This window comes from Heteronotia binoei, chromosome 5, assembly GCF_032191835.1.
Source record: "Heteronotia binoei isolate CCM8104 ecotype False Entrance Well chromosome 5, APGP_CSIRO_Hbin_v1, whole genome shotgun sequence".
NCBI lineage: Eukaryota > Metazoa > Chordata > Lepidosauria > Squamata > Gekkonidae > Heteronotia > Heteronotia binoei.
The window spans coordinates 61,246,561-61,271,769 of NC_083227.1; the positions used below are offsets into that span (position 1 = coordinate 61,246,561).

Here is a 25,209-nt window from a genome sequence, read left to right on the forward strand (position 1 = left end):
AGTTTGCCAAGAATTTAATATCATTCAAACCCAATCAATACCACAAAACAATCAAAATGGGTTAATTAACCAAAACTCAAATTAAAGTAGCAGTTCATGAGTGGATGGAGGTAGAAATTACAGGAAAGTGCTGTCATGCTAGTCAGTGCAAGATCTTCCAGCTGGAGTAAAGTGCGGGGTAGAGTGCTGAGTAGAGTGAAGTGCAGAGTGCAGGCATCGAAAAAAGTGCCGCGTTAGATAGAGTACAGAGAGCAGCAAACATACACCAAGGCGTAGGATAACACATGTCAGGCAGCTAAGGATCCAAGTCCAATGCCCACTGCGTAACCTGGCAGGCCCGGGGGGGGGGTGAGAATCCCCTCATGCCCCCCATCACACTACAGGACACCACAGTTCTACCTGTGGAATTGACCAGTTCATTAAAGGTCTTTGCTCCACTCGCATGCCTAACAGCGCCTGGACTCTCTTCCTTGTCAACAGCACCTCAGTTGTCACTGCCAATCCCCTTTGGCGGCACTCCTTTCGGCGGCCGGCCACATCAGCAGCCCAACCCTCCGCTCATCACATCCGTCGTGTGGGTATCTCCGGCCTCACTCGGCTCAGTGCCGCCCAGCTCCGCTCAGCACCACCCGGCTCCACTCGCAACCGGCCGGCCACGCCTCAGCCCAGACCGCCGCCCCGGCTGCCTCTGCGTCCGCAACAAGCCTCACCTCACAAAGTCAGCGGCAAATTGAGCTCCACCAACACTCCGCGGGATCCTCGGCAACACACACCCCACCTCCAAGGTAAAAATGAGGGGGTTACGTTTCCCAGGTTTGCACTTTGATAGTTCAAACAACTAGCGAGCCGAAGGAGGTTCGATTTCAGGGAGCTCTAGCACCTGAGCTCCCGATGCTTCGTCGCCATCTTGCATTTGTTACACAATATTTTTCAAAATGTGATTTTTTAAATGTGTTATTCTATCAATTTAAAAAACAGTCTTTAAAAATGAACGTATACTGAGATCCAGGAGTGCAATTATGATCTTCCTCCCCTTTCTGGCCACTGAATAGGTGACAGGACTTGCATTTCACTCTTCCCTCCAAACAAAACAAAACAAAAAATGTGCTTGAGGTACCAAGAATTTCACAGCTTGCCTTATTGTTTTTGGACTAAATCCACACAGTAAGCAGAGTCAAATGCTAATTCAGCAAACTGCCATCAGATCAGATTCCAAATCCTGTGTTTACCAGCATAACCCTAGGTAGTTCCCAGGTTTTACTAGCATAATCCTAGGCTTGCCAATCCCAGTTTTGCAGGCTCCTCCCTGCTTCACCCCAGCAGCCACAATGTGCCTTTCTACCTCCACAGGCTTAGAAGAAGCTTGGAAACGCCTTGTGTTTTTGGAAAGTGCATGTGCCTTTAAATCACAGGAGGAAGAAAGCTGGATGGGGGCAGGGTGAGGCAGAAGAGTGATGTCACTCTTCCTGGTGAGTGAGTGAAGCTGTGAGAAAGGAAGAGAAGCCAGTCCAGTCCTTCTGTTTGTTTTGCATTCGTTTCAGAAGTTGTTTGCATAGTAAAATAGATAGGAAAGCATAAGCTAGAACCTTTCATTTCCCTGTGTTAGTCTGAAGAAGTTGGTTGAAATACAGCAGATAATTACATTCAACAACTCTCCTGTGAGTAAACTGCCCCAGTGAGATCACAAAAGTGTGCTTGCAAACTGGATTTATTTTGGCTGCTTTGTGTGTTCACTTTCATTTAGTGGAAGTGCAGCTGTTGGTGGGGATGAGGAAACAAAGACTGTATTCAGGGGAACTGCACTGCTGTATTTTTATTTTATTTTAGGGAATGCGGAAGTCTCCAGGCTCTACCCCCAAAGTCCCCAGGTATTCTCTGAGTTGGACCTGGCAACCCTAGCAGAACCCTGATAATTAAAAACAGCTTCAAGGGAAGCAATGAAGTGCTACCATAATATGTTCGCATGAGCACACAAACAAATATTCATGTTTAGTCAAACCAACCTGCTTTCATCATTAAGCAGCTACACAACAGTACCTGCTTTATTTTTCCTCCAACAATTTTGTTCTTTAATCACTTAAAACCAAAACTGTTTACTGACAAACAGTCCAGTCTTCTAAGCCTTTGCTTTGGCATGCTGGTATTTAGAATGTAAGGCACTATGACTGCTACATCTGTGGTGTTACTCTGGTAGTCCTAGGACACTTAACTATTGCAGGCACTTATGCCAGGAGTTCAGAATTAGTAACAGTCACTATCAGGGAACTAATAACTCAGTAGAATTGTTGTATGGGGCAAAGAGGAGCAGGTTTGTGATAAGTACTTATGACATTCTAGCCTGGATGGCCCAGGATAGCCTAATCAGATCTCGGAAACTAAGCAGAGTCGTAAGCATTTGGGTGGGAGACTTCCAAGGAATTCCAGGGCTGCTATGCAGAGGCAGGCCATGGCAAACCACATCTGAATGACTCTTGCCTTGAAAACCCTATGGAGTCACCATAAATCCGCATAAGATGGCATGATTTATTATTTACACATCTCATCTTGACAGAGGTGGAATTCTATCAGGAGCTCCTTTGCTTATTAGGCCACATACCCATGATGTCAAGAGCTTACAGAAAAAAGCCTTGTGAGCTCTTGGAGGATTGGCTACATCAGGGGTATGTGGCCTAATATGCAAAGGAGCTCCTGCTAGAATTCCAACCCTGCATCTTGAAGACATTTCTAGCTACCACCAATCCAGATACATTGGAAAGCCCAAACCACGATAGCAGCCGTTGATAAGTATAGCATTAGTGGGATACAATTTCCTCACTTGTCAAACATGCAATGTTGTTGTAGCAATGGTGGCATGAGACATTCAGAACACCACTGCAGCTGCACATGGTCTATTTAATTATTAGATCTATATCCAGCCCACTCTCCAAGGAGGTCAGGATGGCAAACATGGTCCCCTTACCTCAATTTATCTTCTTTGTCAGGTAAGCGAGTCATAGGACTCACTCAAGATCAGCTAGTGAACTTTACGGAAAAGGGGAATTTGAACCTGGATAACTCCAGTCATAGTCTAGCACACTAACTGCTACTTCACACTGACTCTTTCCATATATCGAAGGGACTGGTAGCTGGGAAGTGCAGTCAGAGGTCTTTGAAAGATGTAGGAAACCTCGATTTAAGAAGTCATCATCAAGTTACCTTTGGGCAGGGAAGGGGCTCTGGTAGAACTACTCAGACTCCAGGCTTCCAACCCATTCATGTTTATGGAGAATGCTATTGTGATCATAGGTTGTATATGAGTTGCATAGCTGTTCTTTCAGAAGAATGGAATGGGGAAATCCTTGTGAATGTTGATGTGGGATTCTCCATATGCAGGAACAGGACAGCGTCACTGTACAGGGCAAAATCAGCTCATGTTCTCCCCCCCCCCCCCTTTTTAACATTTGACTACTTTGGTTTTAATTTCCATGCATCTTAACCAAAAGCCTGAGCTCTTAGATATGCTTCACGCCCAGTATGCATCACTTCTGCATCTCCTTTCTAGGATATATTGTCTGGAGATATATCACTTTTAAAAGTACACACACATCTGAGGAAACAGAGTGCAGACAAATGGTGTTTGTAATTTTTTTTCTCCCAGAATAACCTCAGAGCAGGTGTTTACTACCTGAATTTTTATGAGTAATTAGATATAGACCTACCCATGGGTACAATACCCCCCAGCCCTGGTTAGAATAGAGATAACTGGGATTCGATGCTACCCCTAGATATGATAATTTTGTGTACTTAGAAAGGAGAACAGCTGCTTCCTAGTTGCCTGCGCCTCAATAAAGTTTTAATATAATCATAAAGCTTCAGAAGACTTTATGGACAATAACTCCATAAATTTAAAACCATCAAAGCAAAGACAATTTTTAATGTTCAGGCTACCTTTTAGAATGGGGTACTTAACAAAACAAAATAAAAACCCATAGGCACCATGAAAATTGTTCCTGGTGCACAGATTCTTAGGCTCCTACATCTGTAAAGTCACCTTTTGAGATTTGCATGGTTAAGGAGTATAGTTTTCATGTCAGGCTCCTGAGGCAACAGGAAGTAATGAATGCAAAAGTAATTTCTCCTGTGGAACAGCAAATGATTGTACACTGGTACCAGTGCACAAGGTTGCCAACCTCCAGATGGTGCCTGTAGGAAATAAAAACTTTGGAGGTCAGGTTTTATGGCATCACATCTCATGTCCCCACATGGTGAAAATCTTCAGGTATTTTCCAAGCGGAGTCAATTTTTGCTGCTGGATCCTGCCCAGCATTAATCCCTGGACAGATGTATGGTTTTCAATTTTCAACATCTCCATGTTTTTGTTTATGAAGCACAACACAGCAGAAAGTTTTCTCATGCTGGCCAACAAATCGAGATGAGCTTCTTCAGATGTGAACACATATACAAAAACTTGAGTTCCAGTGTCTTCAAAGATGGAGTTTATGGGTTGCAGCTAGACCTAGGGAGATTTCCCACTCTCCCTATTCATTGCCTATCAGCCTCCTGAGAACCAGTGGGAGGAAATTTTGTTTAAAATGGTACCGTGCCTGTGGTGCAATGTTGTTTTGCATTGACGTGATGGCACTTCTGGTATTTTCTGGAAGTGACACTGTGCCACTAGTGCGGCATCATTTCCACCCATTCCCATGATCCCACTCTCACTGGCTGCCAACAATTGAGTGGCAACCCTTTTTTGAGCCTAAATATCTCTACATCTGCACATTAGATGGCCAGTGTAGCAACATGCATATTATTCTGAGACACTCATTTCAGCAGACCTTTCAATTTGGCAGACCTTGACACAAATTGTGAGATTAAGGGGGAACAATTGCTTTTTAAGGAAAATTCTCATATTCAACAATTTTTAATATGTACCTTATATTCTATGGATAAAATGATGCATTGGCAAAAAATGTATGTAATCAAGCTGGCGGTCCCACAGGACCCAGGCAGTGGTTGGGGTGCGCTGATGGTATATGTGGAAGTACGGACACACAGGCTGGGGACAAGCAGCTGAGGATGATGAAAGGGAGGGGCCACGCTAGACCTTGGTAACAGATAAAAATGGAACAATTGAGCAGCACAGTAAAGCAGAGAGCAGATGGAGCAACAAGTGGCATTGCAGGACCAGCACAAAAACCTGAGGGAGCTGAGAAGCTTCTTTGAAGCTGACAAGAGGGACTGCGAGTGGAGAGGACTTGGGAGAAGAAAAGCAGCTGCTGGCAGAGAGGAGTTCAACCAAAAAACAGGAATCAGATAGAGGGACTGTTAGAAGCTAGCACTGCAGCAAAAAGAGGCTGTAGGAAAACTTCCCCAGTGATGCTGAGAAAGTGGCATGGGCTACAGTATGGGGTGCAAGGCAGTAGATTTAGTCTCACTGGTAGGGCTGCCAAGCTCCCACTGGGGGTGGGTTTTCCTTTGGTTTAGGGGCCCCCAACCCTTTGGCACAAAGCAAGCTGCCAGGGGAATCCCTGCCCCCAAGAACTCTGTTGTCATATGACATGCGTGGTGTGATGATGTCACTCGGAAGTGAGCATGTCATGCTGGGGGTGCTCTAGCATTTGGGTAAAAACTCTATGGTAAAATCCCCTGCCGAAGCCAATGTAGGACTTGGCAACCCTACTCACTGGAGCCTGCTCTGCCTCTTGTGAGCTAGACTCCATAAAAATGGACTCATTTGTGGGTGGACACTGGAGCTGGTGAGGTTTTATTGTGTTTCAAACAATTTTATTAGTAACATATGGTAATAAATTTCAGTTTCTTACATCATTAATAATAACTTTTTAAATCTATCCCATATATTACTTTCTACCCACCCCTCCCCCCGTTACTTGATGCCCGCTGGTGTTATATACTTAAAATCATAATATTAAAGGTACCCTTAATTAATAAGAACCAAAATTAATATCCTCCTCCCTCTTATACTTAGTCATTATCAAAAATTGTCCAATGTCCTTTTATTTTCCACTCTTTTTCTACGTATCTTCTGAACTTTTTCCACTCCACCTTAAATACTTCTAAATCATAGTCCCTTAAGGTTCTTGTTAACTTGTCCATTTCACTCCATGTCATAACTTTTACAATCCAATCCCATTTCTCTGGTATTTTTTCTTGCTTCCACAACTGCGCATACAATGTCCTAGCAGCTGAGAGCAAGTACCAGATTAAAGTTCTATCTTCTTTTGGAAATTTTTCCATTTGTGATCCCAACAGAAAAGTCTCTACAACTTTGTTAAATTCGAATCCCAAGATCTTAGAAATCTCTTGTTGAATCATCTGCCAGTACTTTTTCGCTCTTTCACAAGTCCACTACATATGGTAGAAAGAACCTTCATGTTTTTTACATTTCCAACATCTATCTGGCATCTTATTGTTCATCTTTGCCAACTTTTTAGGAGTCATATACCATCTGTACATCATCTTAAAACAATTTTCTTTAATACTCTGACATGTTGAGAGTTTTATAGAGTTCTTCCACAAATATTCCCATGTGTCCATCTGTATTTCTTTATTTACATTAATTGCCCACTTAATCATTTGAGATTTCACTACTTCATCTTCCGTAGACCATTTTAAAAGTAATTTATAGATTTTCGAAATTAATTTTTCATTATCTCCAAGCAGAACTTTTTCCATTTCTGTTTGTTCTCGTCTTATTCCTTCAGTTTTAACATTGGTTTCCACCAAACTTTTTATTTTTTGCATTTGAAACCAATCATATTTATTATTCAACTCTTCAGCGGTTTTCAATTCTATTTTACCGCTTTGTATTTTTAGTAATTGGTTATATGACATCCCTTTATCCTCTCCTGTCTCAGCTGTTATTCTTATTACTTCTGCTGGCACTATCCATAGTGGTTTTCTCTCATCGCCATATTTCTTGTACTTCATCCAAATATTTAGTAGATTATTTCTTATATAATGGTGAGAAAAAAAAAAACATCCAACTTTTTCTTTCCATAGTACATATAAGCATGCCAGCCAAATTTATTTCCATGACCTTCCAACGTTAAAAGTTTTTTATTCAACAGCGTCACCCAATCTTTTATCCACACTAGACAAACTGCTGGTGAGGTTTTATGAGACTATTGTGGGGAAGAACTGGGAGTAGGAAATGAGGCTGTCTAGGTAGAGGAGAAGTTGGGTCTCTGGCCTAGGAGGACTGAGGGAGAGGAATTCCTGGCAAAGCAGCTGGAGCACCCCTGATCCGATGCTCTTGAACCATTGAAAATCCTGGTAACAATCTTTTCTAACTTTATTTAAAAATATTCTATCCTACCTCACTTCCAAAGCTGGAAATGATATTGTATCTTGGTATGAAAATAATAATAATAATAATAATAATAATAACAACAACAACAACAACAACAACTTTTAATTTATATTTAAAATTATGCCTGTTCTATGAAATACAGTGGTTTGATCTAAGATGGAGTCTCAAAAAACTGAATGCTCTAGTTTGAAAAAATGCCCTCCACAAAGAAAATGATAGGCAAGGGTTCCTGGCTAATCCTCCTTTTTGACGGTTTCCTATGTGCAGGGATTTTTTGGATGGGGAACCTAAATTCTAAATTGGTACAACCAAGAAGCAGTTATCTCACCTTATATATATACAGTTTGTGAGAAACTTTCTAACTGGCAATTTCATTATCCATTTTCTTTACCTAAACACCAAACCTTTTTCTTGCTGTTTATCTGTCTTTACCAAATAGTTTATTGGTGCCCAGTCACCCTCATGGACTTTTAAAATCCATGCTCTAGGTGACCATCACCAGTTTTCCCAGTTTCTTTCCCAGTCTATTCCCTAGGTGCAGATTTAAACCAGAATAGCGTAGTGGTTGGAATATCAAAATATCAATCAGCTATGAAGCTTACCAGATGAACTTGGGCAACCCCTACTCTACCTTGGGCATTCTATTCTACTTTACAGAGGTGTTGTGAAGGTAAAATGTAGGTGAGAACACCCATGTACACTGCTCTTGAAGGGGAGACCCCTGAATAATTAATGAATACCCCTATAAAATAATAAATGAAAATATACTCTTGTGTTTAAAAAGCAAAAAGGGCGTCTGATGTAATATTGAAGAAGTTGCAATGTGATAAGAACCCAGGCAGGCCTTCAGTGGGCGTGGGTCACAGATGTGTATTGGTGGCAGACACTCCTATAAGGAAACTCCTTGTTGAAAAGATAAGCAGGCATACTGGAAAATTACCAGGGAGAAAGGGGAGGGGGGAAGTTAATCAGATAATGTGTAAGGGGCCAGGCTGAAGGCCTGCTTTTGCTTAAAGCTGATGGTTTGAGAAGTGTCTGGGGTTCATTATTTTTGGAAGCCTTGATGCTCAAATGAACCTTGCTATTGGTGCCAAATAGTAAAATACCTCGTTTTCAGTCAGTAAGTGTGCACCTCGTTATTTCCCTGCTACACTCTGAGCTCCTTAGAGGAAGGAGGAAATAAAAACACAATAGACAGATAAGGTGCCTAGTCTTTTTCCTAGTACTTTATCTTTTGCCACCCATTTTCATAGGTGAGCTTCCAGTTTCTCATGAGTTTCTTTTGGCTTAGAGCTCTAAACCATTTTTTTCCTTTGGTGTTCTCTGACTAACAGTATGTGCACAGAAATACTATACTAGCTTCTAGTTCTTGACTCATATCTTTTTAGGAAGGGTGACTCTTTAGTATTGTAACTAATTCAAATGACCCTGTTTCCATGGAAAAGAAGGATTTTTAAAATATTTTTTGTATATAGATAAATGAGTTTCTATTGAAAACTAATTACTGCCATGTATTAATGGTCTCTGGATTTGAGCCTTCCCATATAAATATACATATAGAGTCCTGTGGTGCAGAGTGGTAAGCTGCAGTCCAAGCTCTGCTCATGACCTGAGTTTGATCCCGGTGGAAGTTGGGTTCAGGTAGCCGGCTCATGGTTGAATTAGCCTTCCTTCCGAGGTCGGTAAAATGAGTACCCAGCTTGCTGGGGGGAAAGTGTAGATGACTGGGGAAGGCAATGGCAAACCACCCCATAAAAAGTCCACCATAAAAATGTTGTGAAAGCAACGTCACCCCTAGAGTCAGAAATGACTGGTGCTTGCACAGGGGATTACCTTTTTTACCTTCATATACAGACTCTTGGAGGGAAGGTGGTATGGGTCAGCACTTGGATGGGAGACCACCAAGGAAGACTCTGCAGAGGAAGGCAATGGCAAGCCGCCTCTGCTTCTCACCTGCCTTGAAAAACCCTTGCTGAGGTTGTCATAATTGGCTGTGACTTGATGACATCTATGAGCAACTATACATCCCTGTACATTCAGTAATGTAAGATACTGCTTGCACACAGCCACGTTGCTATATTGCAGCTGGTGAACACAATATTCAGAGGAGAAAGAAGGTGAGGAACATTGTAATATTATGTACTCTACTATTGCTGGGATCTAATGTGAACACTAATGGAGGACAAGCTGTACAGTTCAGAATGGATTGGACCCTAATTGTTTTAGAAGTCAGGAATGGTCTAAGAAGGATGCATGTTATACTAATATGTCATGAATAAGCATTAGCATAACTTTTTGAGATGAAGATTATCCTTTTCTCATGTAGAGTTTTGATAAAAAAGAAAGCATGTATAGATATGAGACATGTCTCTGAAATTTAAAATGGATGCAAGACAATTGCATAAAATTATTGTGGCTTGGTGCCAACTAGTGAGAGATAAGCAGAGCTAAACAACCTGGTTGCTCAAAATCCATATGCTATTTACTGCAAGACAAGAATGAAGTAGTGTGTAGTGATATTATTGTGCCTGAAGCTACTCATAACAGTAAGTTTTCAGAACAGAAGATAATAGCAAATTAACCTCTGTCTAGCCGAAAGGAAACTTGTGCTCAACAGATTATCGAATTCTGTTGCAGACAATCTCCCGTTAGGGGCAGTTCACTCCTTTATTAAACTTGAGCCAGCCTTCTCAAAGTGGGTGTTTCTATAGAAGTGAATTGATCTGTGGATTGATCTGTGGAGTGAGTGGGGGCTGCAAGAGTTCAGGAGTACTGATCCACATCTTCAAAAAGAGCCTTTTGATGCTAGCAAGACCAACAGCAGACATCTGCAACATATACACTCCTGTTGTACCATTATTTCCTGCATCAAACATACCAAGTATAGATGGTACAGTTTTGTACGCATATATTTAAGGATGTAGATACAATTACACGTCATCCTTATATTATGTGTTGGTCACATGAGATACTACCGTGTGCCAATTACACAGAGCTAACAGTTACTACCAGTGTTTCCTCTCAGCTGAGTTAGTGTGAGACAGTTCACAGTTTTTTAGCCTCTGGCTCACACATTTTTGTCTTAGCTCAGGGAAAATGGCCCCAGAGCAAACTAATTTATGCAGCAGCTCACAAATTTAATGCCAGTAGCTCACAAAGTAGAATTTTGGCTCACAGGACTCCACAACTTGAGGGCACATTGATTACCACACAAAGGGTGGTGTTCTCCTGAGGTTCACAAAGCCAATCCAACAGCGCTGGCTGCCACTGGTTCAGTGACAGTCTGAGCATAGCTTGCCATTCTAGATGAACCGTATTCACTGTTCTTTTGAGAAGGATTTTAAATTAAGATCTATCAGATCTGGGTTCTTATGGCTGCCTGATGATTCTTTCTCTTGGACAAGGAAACAGAGGGCAAGAATAAACAGGGGTCTTGTGGCACCTTAAATATTAAATTTTATTTTAGCATAATTAATCCTAGACTACCTGCTTTGTTAGATACATAAGATGATATGAATGGTGGTTTTGTTGTCCATAGTGTCACACAAATCCCCTAGTTTTCATGACAGCATTTTTAAATGTATTTGTAGGTAGCATTTTTAAATTAGTATTTCTTTAGTGATGTGTAAAAAGGGTTTATCTTGCACATTTTTATTGACACAGGTATTTAAGGACATGGTCCCAATTAAAGTTTTAAAAATACACTGCAATTTAGAAATGCATTGATATATTATATTCCCATGACGAGACTGGGTGAATATTTTTTTATATAGAGACTGAGTAATACATGGTATTAATGGGAGCTGAATTCTTTGCAGTCTGGTTTCCAGTACTGAGCTCATGCCATTAATGGTCAATTCTTGGCAGCAATTCAATTTTTTCCCAAAAAATATCAGCCTGTAGAGACTGGTATGCAATTCTAGTGCTTTTCAGCATATTCTAGCAAGAGCTATGGACATGGACACAGGAGACTTGTTGACTCTATCTGTTAAGTCATTAATTGTGAGTTAGGGGGCCATAAAAGCCAAGATGATGGACTGAAAATTCAGAACATGTTTTATGGAGTGAGTGGCCCAGGTGGTCTGTTCTGATATTTTGCTTCTTTTTCAACATTGCTGCTACAGTCAATGAAGCCAGCGCCTTCGTGGTCTATTAAGAAAAATCCGTCAATAGGCAAACAATAAAAGCAAGGGGCTGCCAGAGTGTTTGTTACACTTTGACCCTTTTCATTGATCGTTGTCTCACAGGTTTATAAAGATTCTTAAGGGATTTCAGAAACACTATTAAGCCACAAACTACTTCCTCAACATTGAGCAGTCTCTGTGTCTTTTTTAAAAATTAAGCACTCTTTTTGTGTCAAAATTATTAAATCCCCTGAAATTATTTGAGTATGACTGGATGGTATGCACTAGCCAGCTGCTGGCTTAGTATGAGAGCCAGACTAATTTAGAGAACTGGGTTTGGTTATCTGCTCTTCCTCTACATGCAGCCAGTTGGGTGGCCTTGAGTCAGTCACAGCTCTCAGAGCTCTCTCAGCTACACCTACCTCACAGGGTGTCTGTTGTGGGGAGGGGAAACGAAAAGAGATTGTAAGTTGCTCTGAGACTTCTTTGCGTTAGTGAAGGGTGGGGTATAGATCCAATCTCTTCCTTTTCCTCCCCCTCCCCCTCTTCTTCCTGTAGTTTATCCAATCATAAAAGTGCCAGCAGTTTTGTTGTATTGCAAGCTGGTGGGAACATCATAGGTAAGCTTGGGGCTTGCCCTGGTTTAGCTTTCTGTACTGGCAAAAGTAAAGGAAGCTCTTTTGTGAATCATACTCAATGCATTTTATTTATTAGTCAAATGTTAAACCTTGCCTTTCTCTTGTGGCTCAAGGTGGCTTACAATTCCAAGAGTGAAAATATACAAAATATGATAAAACTCCATTTAAAATGCCTGCAGTAGGGATGGGCACAAACAGATAAATGAACCCCAGTTCGAGCATGAAACCATGGTTCATGAACCGGGAGTTCAGGAGAACATGTCTCCAATGATCCATAACGAGGTTCATGGGAGGGTTTATGCAGGGTCTAAAGGCATGCTTCAGAGCTTACTTCTGGTCTGGTGGCCCAACCCAAGTTCTGAAGGCATTTAAGAGCCTTCTGAGCCCACTTCTGGATCAGGTCAGCCCAACTGAGCTCCAAGCAGCGCTGCTTGACTCAACTGAACTCCAAGAGTAAGGTTTGAAGGCCTATAAAAGTTTTCAGAGGTCACTCTGGGAGCTCACTCGGGTTGACCCAGAGGTGGGCTCTGAAGGCATTTAAACACCTTCAGGTTCACTTCTGAGTGGGGGCCATGGCTCAAGTGAACTCCAAAGGCATTTGGAGTCCACTTCCAGGTTGTGCTGCAGTCAGATTATGCCACAGCCTGATTTGTGCAATGGAGAAACCTGTGGAAGTTCACAGTTCATGAAAACCCCAAACCCGCACAAACCTCCATTTTTCCATTCTGTGCCCACCCCTAATCTGTAGCTTACATATCCACCATGGTATGAAGATGGCACTGAACGCCCTTACAGATGATCTCCATAGGCAGCTGGATTGAGGTGAATCAGGACTGCTGTTATTACTTGATCTGACAGCAATGTTTGACAAGGTCAACTTTGATTTGTTGATCCACTGCCTCACCAATTATGGGGATCTGTGGGATAGCCTTGAAATGGCTTGTGGACAGAGACTTGGGGACAGAGGATGGTGCTAGGGTAGAAGGTCTCATCCAGGGCTGGCGCATGGAAGTAGGCCAAGTAGGCGGTGGCTTAGGGCGCCACCTGGCCTAGAGGTGCCACCTAGCCTAGGGGCGCCCCCTCTCCTCATGTGCAACATGTGCACTCCTTGGAGTCTGTCCTCTCCAACAGAAAGCAGGCTCCATGGAGCACAGATGCCACCCAGCTGCTTTCATGTTCCCCGGCTGTGCTTGCATAGTGCACTCCTTGGAGCGAAGTAGGCTCTGAGGACAGCACTGCGCAAGCACCGCCTGGCTACTTTTGCATTCCCTGGGTCTGTAACAGACCACAGAACGCAAAAGCGGCCACCCCTCAATCCCATGCAGTCTTCCTGAACACCACTGGGCGAGGTGGTGTGTGTGTGTGGCAGCGAGCATGCTCAGAGCCAGGCTCTGAGCATGCCCACTGTCGTCTGGACTTCACTGAGGCTTTCTGAGGCTTGGGAAGCCTTGGTGAAATTGGGGATGTGGCAATGATTGAGCTCAGAGTTCAGCTCTGAGCGTGCCCACTGCTGTCCAAACCTCAGCAAGGTTTCCTGAGGCTCAGAAAGCCTCAGCAAAATCAGGGGAGGTGTGGCAGCAAGCGTGCTCAGAGCCCGGCTCTGAGTGCACCCACTGTCATCCAGACCTTGCTGGGGATTCCTGAGCCTCAGTGAAGTCAGGGGTGTGTGGCAGTAAATGTACCTGGCTCTGAGTGCACCCGCTGCCACCCGGACCTTGCTGAGGCTGGGGAGCGGCGGTCTGCCTGGGGTGGCAGAACCCCTAGCACCAGGCCTGGTCTCACCACTTGGAGTGTGGTGTTCCCAGGGGCAATCCTCTCCTTTTCCCCAACATCTATATGCACCTCCCCCCTTCCCCAGCTGGTGCGGAGCTTTAGGATGGGTTATCATCAGTATGTGGATGACACTCAGCTGTATCTGTTTAGGTCTTGGCTGAAGCTTTGGAGGCAGTGGTTGGATAATTGAAATAGAGCATGCTGAAATTAAATCCATCTAAGATACAGGTTTTGTGGCCGGGTTGGGGGGATTCAGGGTTGGGATGCCAACTTGTGGCTCTTGATTATGTGTCTTTAACACTACTGCCAAATGTCAAGGCAAGGGTCTGGGTGTGATTCTGGACACTTCCCTTTTGATAGAGATCCAGATCACAAATGTGGCTAGGCATGCGTTTTTCCATCTGTGTCAGACTAAACAACTGGCTCCATTCCTGTTTTGCCCTGACTTAGCTGCAGTGATCCATGCAAAAGTCACCTCCAGATTAGATTACTGTAACTCGCTCTATGCAGGGCTACCCTCAATGCTGATCTGGAAACTTCAACTGGTTCAAAATGTGGCAACACATGTTTTTAAGGGAACTCCACTTAGAGTCCACTTGGTGCTCTGCCAGCTGCACTGGCTCCAGGTCAAGTACCGGATCAGGTTCAATTTTTTTTTTAATAATATTTAAAGCCCTGAGACCAACATATCTGCAGGACCACTTCTTGTGGCATATCCCCCCCAAAAGCATTGGGCTCAATGGATAACAACTTACTGGTGATCCTCAGTTATGTGCCATCATGTTGATTGAAACAGTATTGTAAGAATTGTTTTAATAGATGTAGCTTATGAATATTGTTATTATCCCCTCTGAGTCTTGTTATACTATGGAGGGTGGGCTATAAATCTAATAAATGAATACAATTGTTTTACAGAGTCCTGCCCAAAATGTCCAAAATAGTACTCCCCTCACTTTCTCAGGAAACTCATTCCACAGAGTGGAAGCTACTACAGGATAGGGCTCTAGGAGATACCAGACAAGCCACCTTAGCAGGAGAATAAGTAGAAGTTGGCAACCAGAATTCAGAGGGAAATATCTTTAGGGAGTTCATCTAAAACTTCAGTTCAGTGCCAGGGAAACCTAAATTTGGGGTGCAGATGGTGGTATCAAACTAACAGTGCAAATGAGTGTGGAGTTACACCCTTCTAAACCCACCAACTTCAATGGAATTATACATTTCTGATTCTTAGGACTGCACTGTAAATTAAGTAAATGTTGATGCAATTAAGGATATGTCATTTTTGTTGCTCAATGTTATAAGTCTTAATGAATTTTGGAACATGAATTCATTTTGAATGTGGTTGCAGGGAAAGAAAATACTAAGACCAGGGGTGGCCAAACTTGCTTAATGTAAGAGCCACATAGAATAAATGTCAGATGTTTAAGAGCCACAAGACATGGACATCAGATGTTTGAAAGCCACAGGACAGGAAGGAAGGAAAGAAGGCAAATATATTGAGGGGAAGGAGAGGTGGAAAGAAAGCAACTGTAACTTTAAAGTAATTCCCCAAACTGATTTGGAGAAGTGATTTAAAGAGAGAAATGCCTTCTCCAAGCTGGCCAACAGGGTGGTGGGGGCTCTGAGAGCCATACAATATATGTCAAAGAGCCACATGTGGCTCCCAAGCCACAGTTTGGCCACCCCAGACTAAGACTGTGAAAAAAGCATAACAAGAAAGAAGCATGTACAAAGAAATCCCTTAGCTGTTAGCTGTCAGACCCCTCCTCTTGCTGAGGGGCAGTTTATAGGCTAAAAGAACCAGAAATATCGTTTTTAATAGCACTTCGATACCTTAAGTGCAGGACACTGCTTGGCCAAAATGGACCAAGATGGATGTCATCCAGGCATTAGGCTAGGGAAACAGTGTCAAGGTGTGAATCAGAGCGGCCTGTTGACTTCTACCTCCTCCTTGCCTTGGAGAGATGCAGGACTCTAGGACCTATTAATTCATTCAGTATAATCCCCGCAACACCTTAACCTGACTTCCCCTTCACCCATTATCCTTGATTAAGCGGTGATGAATTAAGTCTTAAGTCTATTCACCTTCTCATTGCCCTTCACATCTGGTGCTTGTAGAGCCATCAAGCCTCTCACACCTCTTTGTCTACCTCCAGTAGAACCATCAAGTCATCATCCTCTGGCAGTGAGTCAACCTGCTTCGGATATGTCTTGCCCTATAAATATGTCACCATGCTTCCCCAGCAGTGTATTTGTTCTTGGATCCTCTGTACATTCCCACTTGTGTATGGGCCTTCTCTTTTCTGAAATGCTGGCCATTTTCGTCCTTGACTTGCTGCTTCCATGGACCTCTTCTGGATCCATAAACATTACCCTTCCCAGAAATCTCTTGCCTTTCTTCCCTGCCTTTCGTAGTTAATTCTTGTACACATTTGTTGTGTGCATCTTTGTTTTACTCTGTTTTCTGTTTGTTTCAATAAAAACCCTATCGGTTGAATATCTGCCTGGTTATTTCCAAGTGTTCTCATAGGGACAAATCCCTATATACATAGGTGGAGATTCTAGTTACCCACCTCCTCTGTCTCCAAGCTAATTTATCCAAATTAAGTGGAGACTGCCTGTATTAAAGAAGAAAAATTGCAGATTTATACCCCGCCTTTCTCTCTGAATCAGAGACTCAGAATGGCTTACAATCTCCTATATCTTCTCCCCCCACAACAGACTCCCTGTGAGGTGGGTGGGGCTGAGCTCTTACAGCAGCTGCCCTTTCAAGGACAACCTCTGCCAGAGCTATGGCTGACCCAAGGCCATTCCAGCAGGTGCAAGTGGAGGAGTGGGGAATCAAACTTGGTTCTCCCAGATAAGAGTCCATACACTTATCCACTACATCAAAGTGGCTCTCTTGAATAACATGGCCTCCAATGAAGGACACTTCTCTATATACTACATGCTCATTTTTAAATATGCTTGTACATCCACAAGGTCTAGAAATTATAGGTTTGATCCTATGAAGAAGCTTTCCTCCGAAAAGAATCCCCCCTGCCGAAGCATAGCTTCTTCCACCAGAAAAGGGTTTCTCAGTCAGTGAGCAGTTATAGGATTCAGCTCCCTTTTTATAACAGATTGAGATGCTTATGAATTTATGCATCAGATTTTGCTTTTGGTAGCACATTTACATAGGAGTATAAATAATATATGGAACTACTAGATATACATGGATATATACATGGAACTATAATAACACTGATAAGGAGAATCGATGGATGGTCTGCTTATATGCTAGTGGAGGACACAGCCTCTAATCCTTTAATTACATAACACATGATTAACTGCACATGAAAGTGAATAAGCAGTAATTTCATCAAGTCTGCGCTCAAAACTGAAGTAACCAATGTTATTTGCAACCATATTTCCAGTACATTTTGGTAGCATGCAAACACGGTTTTAATGCAATGCTAAGTCCATGGCATGTGAAAATTTATTATAATATTTTGTATTAAATGACTGCATTTAGTTATTACTCATACCTCTAATTCTAGCTCCTCTCTGTCCATTTCTTGATGAATGCCTCCCATGTAATCATTTGGGTCATAGTATTCGTGCCCTGACGAATGCCTGGGAAAATAAAGCACAATTTAGGTTATCACTATTCTAATTAACATATTAATCCTCCCCAAGCCTCATGGCAGATCATCACTAACATGTCACACGTATATTCAGGCTGATGTGATGCCAGTGATCAATGGTGCTGAGGATTGTAAGCTCATTAAATAAAAACCAAACAAATATAAAATCTGTCTCTTTCATGTAACATGCAGGGGCTAACCTGCCAGAGAGATAAACAGTTAATTTCAGCCAGCAGTCTTGAGATAACAGACTGGTACTGCTGTTGTTTGCTATCAGGAAAGCAGAACTGCAGGACGGGCAAGGCATCAGAAACAGTCATTTCTGTGCGTGCTCACAGTCTGTATTATTATTCTCAAGAGAAACATATATAAATACTAGGAGTAAGGCCCGTTGTGGAAAAAAAAATACAACAGGCTCTAGAAGGAGGCTCTGGGCAAGTGCCTGCCACCCTTGCTGTCTTCCCATCCACCTAAGTGAAGGCATTTAGCTTCCCCCCACCTTAAGGGGAGCTTATCTTTGCTATCTAGAGAGCAGCTGTAAATCTGAGTGATCTCCAGTAGTTCCCTAGGAGGAAATGGCATTGTACCTGTCTGAGGTTCCACTCCTCCTCAAACCCCATCCCTTAAATATCCATGAATTCCCTAACCTGGAGTTGGCGACCTATCCCTTTATCTGCCCCTCTGACTTCAGCTTTCCATCTCCTTCCCCCTCCCTGCAGCTTCTACATAGGCTGTCTTTTTTCACAGTGGGGAACCAAATCAGCTTACATAATTCTCTTCTGCCCCCTTTGATCTGAACAACAACCTGTGAGGCAGGTTAGGCTGGAAGTCTGTGACTGGTCTGAAATCAGTCAATCAGCTTCCACAGCAAGGACCTGGTCTGGCAGACCCCACCCTGAAGCCCTAACTTTTATGCCCTCCTCAAAGTTTACTATAGAATCTCCATGAATTTCCCATCAACATGGAAAGATACCACTGAAAGCATCAGTGCGAGTGTCTGCCACCCTTGCTGTCTTCCCACCCACTCAAGTGAAGGCATTCACTCCCCCCCACCATACACCTCAAGAGGAGCTGATCTCTGCCATCTGGAGAGCCGTTGTAATTCTGAGTGATCTCCAGCCCTCACCTGGAGATTGGCAACAGTGGTTACCAGAAGGAAATTGTTGGTTTGGAGTCTATGGCACTGTACCTCTCTGAGGTCTCACACCTCCTCAAACTCTGCCCTCTCCAGGCTAGGCTTCCCAATCCCCAGGTCCCAGAGGGGGATCCCCTGGTTTTACAGGCTTCCCCCCTCCCCCAGCCAGCTGGCCAGTGGGGGAAGCCCCGCCCCCAGAGCCATCATGCACCTCTATGAACGATTCCCATAGGGAATGATGGGGAATTGATCTGCGGGTATCGGGGGCTCTGGGGGGGGCTGTTTTTTGAGATAGAGGCACCAAATTTTCAGTATAGCATCTAGTGCCTCTCACCAAAATACCTCTCAAGTTTCAAAAAGATTGGACCAGGGGGTCCAATTCTATGAGCCACAAAAGAAGGTGCTCCTATCCTTCATTATTTCCTATGGAAGGAAGGCATTTAAAAATTTGTGCAGTCCCTTTAAATGTGATGGCCAGAACTCCCTTGAAGTTCAATTATGCTTGTCACACCCTTGCTCTCAGCTCCGCCCCCAATGTCTCCTGGCTCCACCCCCAAAGACTCCTGGCTCCACCCCCAAAATCCCCAGATATTTCTTAAATTGGAATGGCAACCCTACTCCAGGCCCGATCCCTTAAATCTCCAGGAATTTCCTAACCTGGAGTTGGTAATCCTATCTCCTTCCCTTTATCTGCCCCTCTGACTTCAGCTTTCCATCACCTGTGCCCTCCCTGCAGCCTCTAAATCGGAAAATTAGTCTTTCTTCACAGTGAGGGGGGGACTGAAGCAGTTTACCCCATTCTCTCCCCCCCCCCCATGTAATCTGTGAGGCAGGTTAGGCTGGAAGTCTGTGACTGGTCTGAAATCAGTCAGTCAGCTTCCACAGCAAGGACCTGGGTCTGGCAGACCCCACTCTGAAGCCCCAACTCTTATGCCCAGAATCACCACAGAATCTCCAGGAATTTCTCACCAACCTGGAACTGGCAGCCATAGTCAGCATTGGGCCCAGTGAGCTCTGCCTCAGAGGCCTGTAGTGAGACCTTTCAGACCAACAGACTATCTCTGACAAACTGTTTAATAGGGAGGAGTCATCAGCCATTACATCAATTTACATCATTCTCCTCTCCCCTCCCCCCTTTCATCTGAACAACAACAACAACCCTGCAAGGCAGTTTAGGCTGGTTTGAAATCACCCAGTCAGCTTCTACAGCCCTTGCCTGGAGATTGGCAACAGTTCTCCAGGAGGAAAGGCCTCTCCCTCAGAGTTCATTTTGTCATATGAGCCCACTGTAGCCTAATTGGAATAGAAAGAGTGAAGAGTATTGGCAGCTGGAAAGGGCCCCTCCCTGCTGTGAATGAACATTCCTTTTGCCTCAGTTGAAGAGAAGGAACTCTACTGTTTTCTCATGAACACAGGTCTGTCGTGGGGGCGGGGGGTGTTGAGGGGTCAGGCACCACAAATATTTCCCGTTTTACACCCTCGCACCTCCTTGCCTGCTCTCAGACGGACTGTCCTGGACTTCCTACAACAGGCCCTGAGGAGAAGCAGTCCTGCTCAGTAAGCTCTCTGTCAGCAGAGAACTGTCTCCATCAAAGGTCAGTGGCCTTCTACTGGGGTTCTTGCCTGATGGGGCTGGCGGTGGGTGGGGGAGAGCAGAATCAGCCAATGGCACAGCAGAGGCAGTGTGAGCCAATCCTGTGCAAGCCACATCTAACAAATGAAAATCCTCAGAATTGCCACCACGGTTGGGCTTTTATTTATATAACTGATATACATACACACACACATACAGGGTTGGAATTCTAGCAGGAACTCCTTTGCATATTAGCCCCCCCCCCCGATGTAGCCATCCAAGAGCTTACAAAAAAGAACCTTGTAAGCTCTTGGAGGATTGGCTACATTCAAGGGATGTGGCCTAATAATCAACAGAACTCCTGCTAGAATTCCACCCCTACACACATATATACACATACACACAAGTGTATTGGTGCTCCCATTGGCCCATGAGTGTACCACATCAGCCACTGGCCTGTCAACCACCACTCAAGTGAACTTAAGACCCATTGGCTGGGTCCACTCCTCTCCCCCACCCACTGCCAGCCTGGCAAAATCTTTCCTGCCTGAAAAAAAAAACCCTGTCTCTGCTCAGGTGGCGGCAAGTCTAGCAGGCAGTGGTCATCTGGAGTGGGCCACATGAAGAGGCTGATCTTTCCGCTCATTCTCCCACTTGGCTACTGGGCAGTTGGCTGGCTACTGAAATGAGTGAACAGGTGGGAACACCTTTTTTTCCCCTCCTCATGACAAGACAGATGAGGATTGGGCCGCTGGGGAAACTGCCTTTGTGACCTATTGGCACGTCCCACCATAAGGTTGCCAATCCCCAGGTGGGGGCAGGGGATCCCCCGGTTTGGAGGCCCTCCCCCCGCTTCAGGGTCATCAGAAAGCGGGGGGAAGGGAGGGAAATGTCTTCTGGGAACTCTATTATTCCCTATGGAGATTTATTCCCATAGAAAATCATGGAGAATTGATCTGCAGGTATCTGGGGCTCTGGGGGGCCCCTGTTTTTTGGGGTAGAGGCACCACATTTTCAGTATAGCATCTAGTGCCTCTCCCCAAAATACCCCCCAAGTTTCAAAAAGATTGGGCCAGGGGGTCCAATTCTATGAGCCCCCCAAAAAGGTGCCCCTATCCTTCATTATTTCCTATGGAAGGAAGGAATTGTGTGTGCCGTCCCTTTAAATGTGATGGCCAGAACTCCCTTTGGAGTTCAATTATGCTTGTCACAGCCTTGATCTTGGCTCCATCCCTAATGTCTCCTGGCTCCACCCCCAAAGTCCCCAGATATTTCTTGAATTGGACTTGGCAACCCCATCCCACTAGGTCCTCTATTTTCCCTCGGTGGCTGTTGCAAGGCAACCATAGTATTCCAAGCTTGGTTCTGTCAGTAAATGGTGGAGGGAGGAAGCCCTTTCCATGCATATTTTGGTCTTTGAGGGAAAATTCACTGGGGTCAGTCCTGACTAGGGTTGCCAAGTCTGGGTGACTTGATGCCACATGACTGGTATGACTTACCTCGGCCTGGCTGCTTGCTTCTGTTCAGCAGCAGCCCCCGATGACAGCCAATGTGAAGTAACAGCACTTCCGAGCAGGGTCTGCCAGACCCAGGTTCTTGCTTTGGAAGCTTACTGGGTGATTTCCAACCACTCACAGGACCCACAGTGGTTTATATTGCTCTCTGCTCCATTTATCCTCACAAAAACCCTGTGAGGTTAGGCTGAGAGCACATGACTGGCCCAGGGTTCCAGAGTGAGATTCCATGGAGTTGCCAACTCTAGGTTGGGAAATACTTGAAGATTTTGGGAGTGAAGCCTGGGGGAGGGGTTTATGGATGGGCATAATCAGTGGAGTATAATACCATACATTCCACTCTCCAAAGCAGCCATTTTCTCCAGGGGAACTGATCCCTGTCATCTAGAGATCAGTTTTCATTTCAAAAGATCTCTAGGCCCCACCTGAAGATTGGCAACCTAACACAGTGACATACTGTTTACACTGTCATAGAACCACAGAGCCAAGGGGATCAACTCTAAAGTTATCTGTATCGTATGTAAATGTTAAAGTATCTGTATTGAAAGTCTGTTTAATTTCCATGCAAAGATTTTTTAAAAAATATGGGAATTAGTTAAAACAAAGCTGAATGGAAGAGTCAGGAAGGTCAAATTCCTTCAAGAAATGTAGCTAGTTGTTTAAAACCACTGTAATAGAAGCTCAGATAAAATCTGTATCGTAAGCAGGGCTTGAATTCAGCAGGAGCTCACAGGAGTTCAGCTCCTGAACCTCCAGCCAGGGTCTGCATGCAGTGGGGAGTTCTGTCCCCACTGCACACAGATCTCAGGGCGTAGACAAATGAGATATGCTACTGAGCACCTGCATCTGTTTTCCTACAAAACAACCCCTGCTTGTAAGCCACCCTGAGCATACTTCGGTAGGGAGGGTGGGATAGCAATTGAATAAAATAAATATCACAGATTAGTAACAGTACTAACAAGACCACAGCAATACATGTGTGGTTAAATACCAGTGTGATGGAAACCATAAAGGGAAAAAAATGGTTTCCATTAAAAAGTAGGAATTTTGCTGATGGTTGGGGAAGAGAAACTCTAACAAAATAACTGACAATAAAGGCAAGTGGAAGGAATTCGAGGAGCAAAATGATGGAAAGTTATAAAAAATTAGTTTTAATACCTCAAAAGCAGGAAACTAGTCATGGAAGATCTTTAAACAACAAAGGTGTGAAAGAAATGCTGGCAGATTGCAGAGAAGCTAAATGAATTATTTGCATGAACTTTCACTACAGAAGATGCTTGAGAGATAGTCACTTATGAGGCATTATTTTAAAGCAGACAGTGAAATAAGTGATAAAGGGAGACTTTGGGGCTAATTAGCAAATTATAATTAATAAATTGGGTACGTGGCATTTTCCTGAGAGTCTCTAAAGAACTCAAATATGAAATGGCTCTAACAGGAATACACAATTTATCATTAAAATTAACCAACCCTCTTGCTATGAAAATGGAAAGTGGCCAATGCAACACTGATTTTTTTTTCAAAGCAAAAAAGAACTAGGGAGCATCTTGAAAATTCAGCCCACCTTCTGTCCTAGTAAGCTAGAATAAAGGATTATTAAAACTGTAATTCTTAAACACACAGAGATGCAAGTTTTGTTGAAGATTAATCAGCATGACTTGTGAAAGGGGAAGTTCTACCTCACAACTGTTTTGCAATTATTGGAGAGTTTCATGCTCTAGATTTACAAACAGCTTCTGACAGAGTACCTTACACCAAACTCCCAATTAAAGGCAGGAGTCATGAATAAGAGGACATGGTCCAGTTATACTACCACAAAAACAGAAAGCGGAGATTAAAAATAAATGGACAGTCTATGGATGAATATAAGCAGCGGGATCATTCAGGAGCTATGCACAGACTGGTGCTATTTAAGTTATTGACAAGTCACCTGGAGTCACGGGTGAGCAGTGAAGGATTGTAGGAAAGGTTCAGAAGATTTTTAAAAAGCTGGCATTATAATATCTTTATATAAATTTGTTATGGAAGGTTAAGATTGCTGCATCACAATAGGAATATTATAAAGCAGGGGTGGCCAGACTGCAGCTCAGGGGCTCTTTGACACAAATTGTGTGACTCTCGAAGCTCCCACTACCCCATCAGCTGGCTTGGAGAATGACTTTAAAGTTAAAGTTGCTTTCTTTCCACCTCTCTCCCCCTCCCCATCTATTTTCCTTCCTTCCTTCCTTCCTTCCTTCCTTCCTTCCTTCCTTCCTTCCTTCCTTCCTTCCTTCCTTCCTTCCTTCCTTCCTTCCTTCCTTCCTTCCTTCCTTCCTTCCTTCCTTCCTCATTCACGTCTTGTGACTCTCAAACATGTAGATCTTACGTTAAGCAAGTTTTGCCACCCCTGTTGCAAAGCTAGGCTAGGTACAAAAAAACCAAAACAAAACAAAAGGTCTGGATCAACTTCCTGATTTGAAAAGGCTGAATTGTTTAGGGAGTTTCTAGCTGGGGGACCTGTGACAGTAAAAAAAGGGACTCCATCCTCTCCTATTCGGTGATATCAGCTCTCACTGTCACCTCCCCACCCACTCATGGCTCTGCTCTTATATCTGCCTAGGCCATGTAGTGGTGACAGCAACTCCTACTCATCCTCCCCTGCCAACCTCCCTCAAAAGGGGATCTGTCATCCAAATTATCAAACTTTTTCTCATTTGAGGGATTTTCTTGCAAACCTGGGGAGCTCCCTGGAGCTTCAAATATATCCATATCTGTATCTAGCCACATTCTCTTGGTTTTTCAGCCCACATGGGGGGGGGGGGCAGGTTCAGAATCAGATACAGAATGAGTAAGACTTTATAAAAAGTGTGGGGAAAGTGGTTAGATAAAATTTTTTCTCTTAGATCATCTTAGACATTAGACCTCAGGCCATGGTTCAAGAGAACATTCACAATGGGTAAAATGAAGTAAGTCTCCATGAATTTCCACAGGTTCTGGTCACAGCCAGAAACTTAAATGCAATGTCAAGCACTGCAAAAGAAACTCAAGTAGGATAAAAGTGCCACAGGCCAAGTGCACCTGAAACTCTTTTGAAGCAGGAACACGGACAAAAGTTCTGCTCTTTAGAAATCCATCATTCATGGTCAGAATATATACAGATCTGAAGCTGCAATTCGCTTCAAGAGCACTTTCTAATCAACAATATCATTGCAGCTTTCTCCATACAAAATGGGAAAATGTGTTCATCATAAACAAACCCTTTTTGGGGTAAATTTCTGGCAAATTTCTACTGTGTTCTTCTTGGTGCAGAAATAAGTATCAGATATCCATGTGGAATAATCACAGACTCTGAAGAGAATCTTTTCTTATTTTAAGAGGATGGGTGGGCTTGAGTGTAGCTACGGCAGCAATTTATTTTTAATTTGGATGTGCAAAAGTTTCAGAACATTGCAAGCAGTAATTAAAAATTGATTCTCGAAATTCCTTGACACTATTCTGAAGAAATATCAGCCCTCGAGAACAACTTATTTACGTAACA

At 43.5% G+C, this 25,209-nt stretch overlaps 1 protein-coding gene across 4 annotated transcripts in view; it reads right to left on the reverse strand.

The window, feature by feature from the left end:
* The window catches only part of PDZRN3 (PDZ domain containing ring finger 3), a 302,603-nt gene that overhangs the window by 20,548 nt on the left and 256,846 nt on the right, over nt 1–25,209 (reverse strand). For all 4 annotated transcript variants that reach the window (XM_060239561.1, XM_060239560.1, XM_060239559.1 and 1 more), the window contains one exon: nt 17,372–17,459. In XM_060239561.1, coding sequence (XP_060095544.1) covers nt 17,372–17,459 — 88 coding nt within the window. The remainder of the gene's footprint in view (nt 1–17,371; nt 17,460–25,209) is intronic.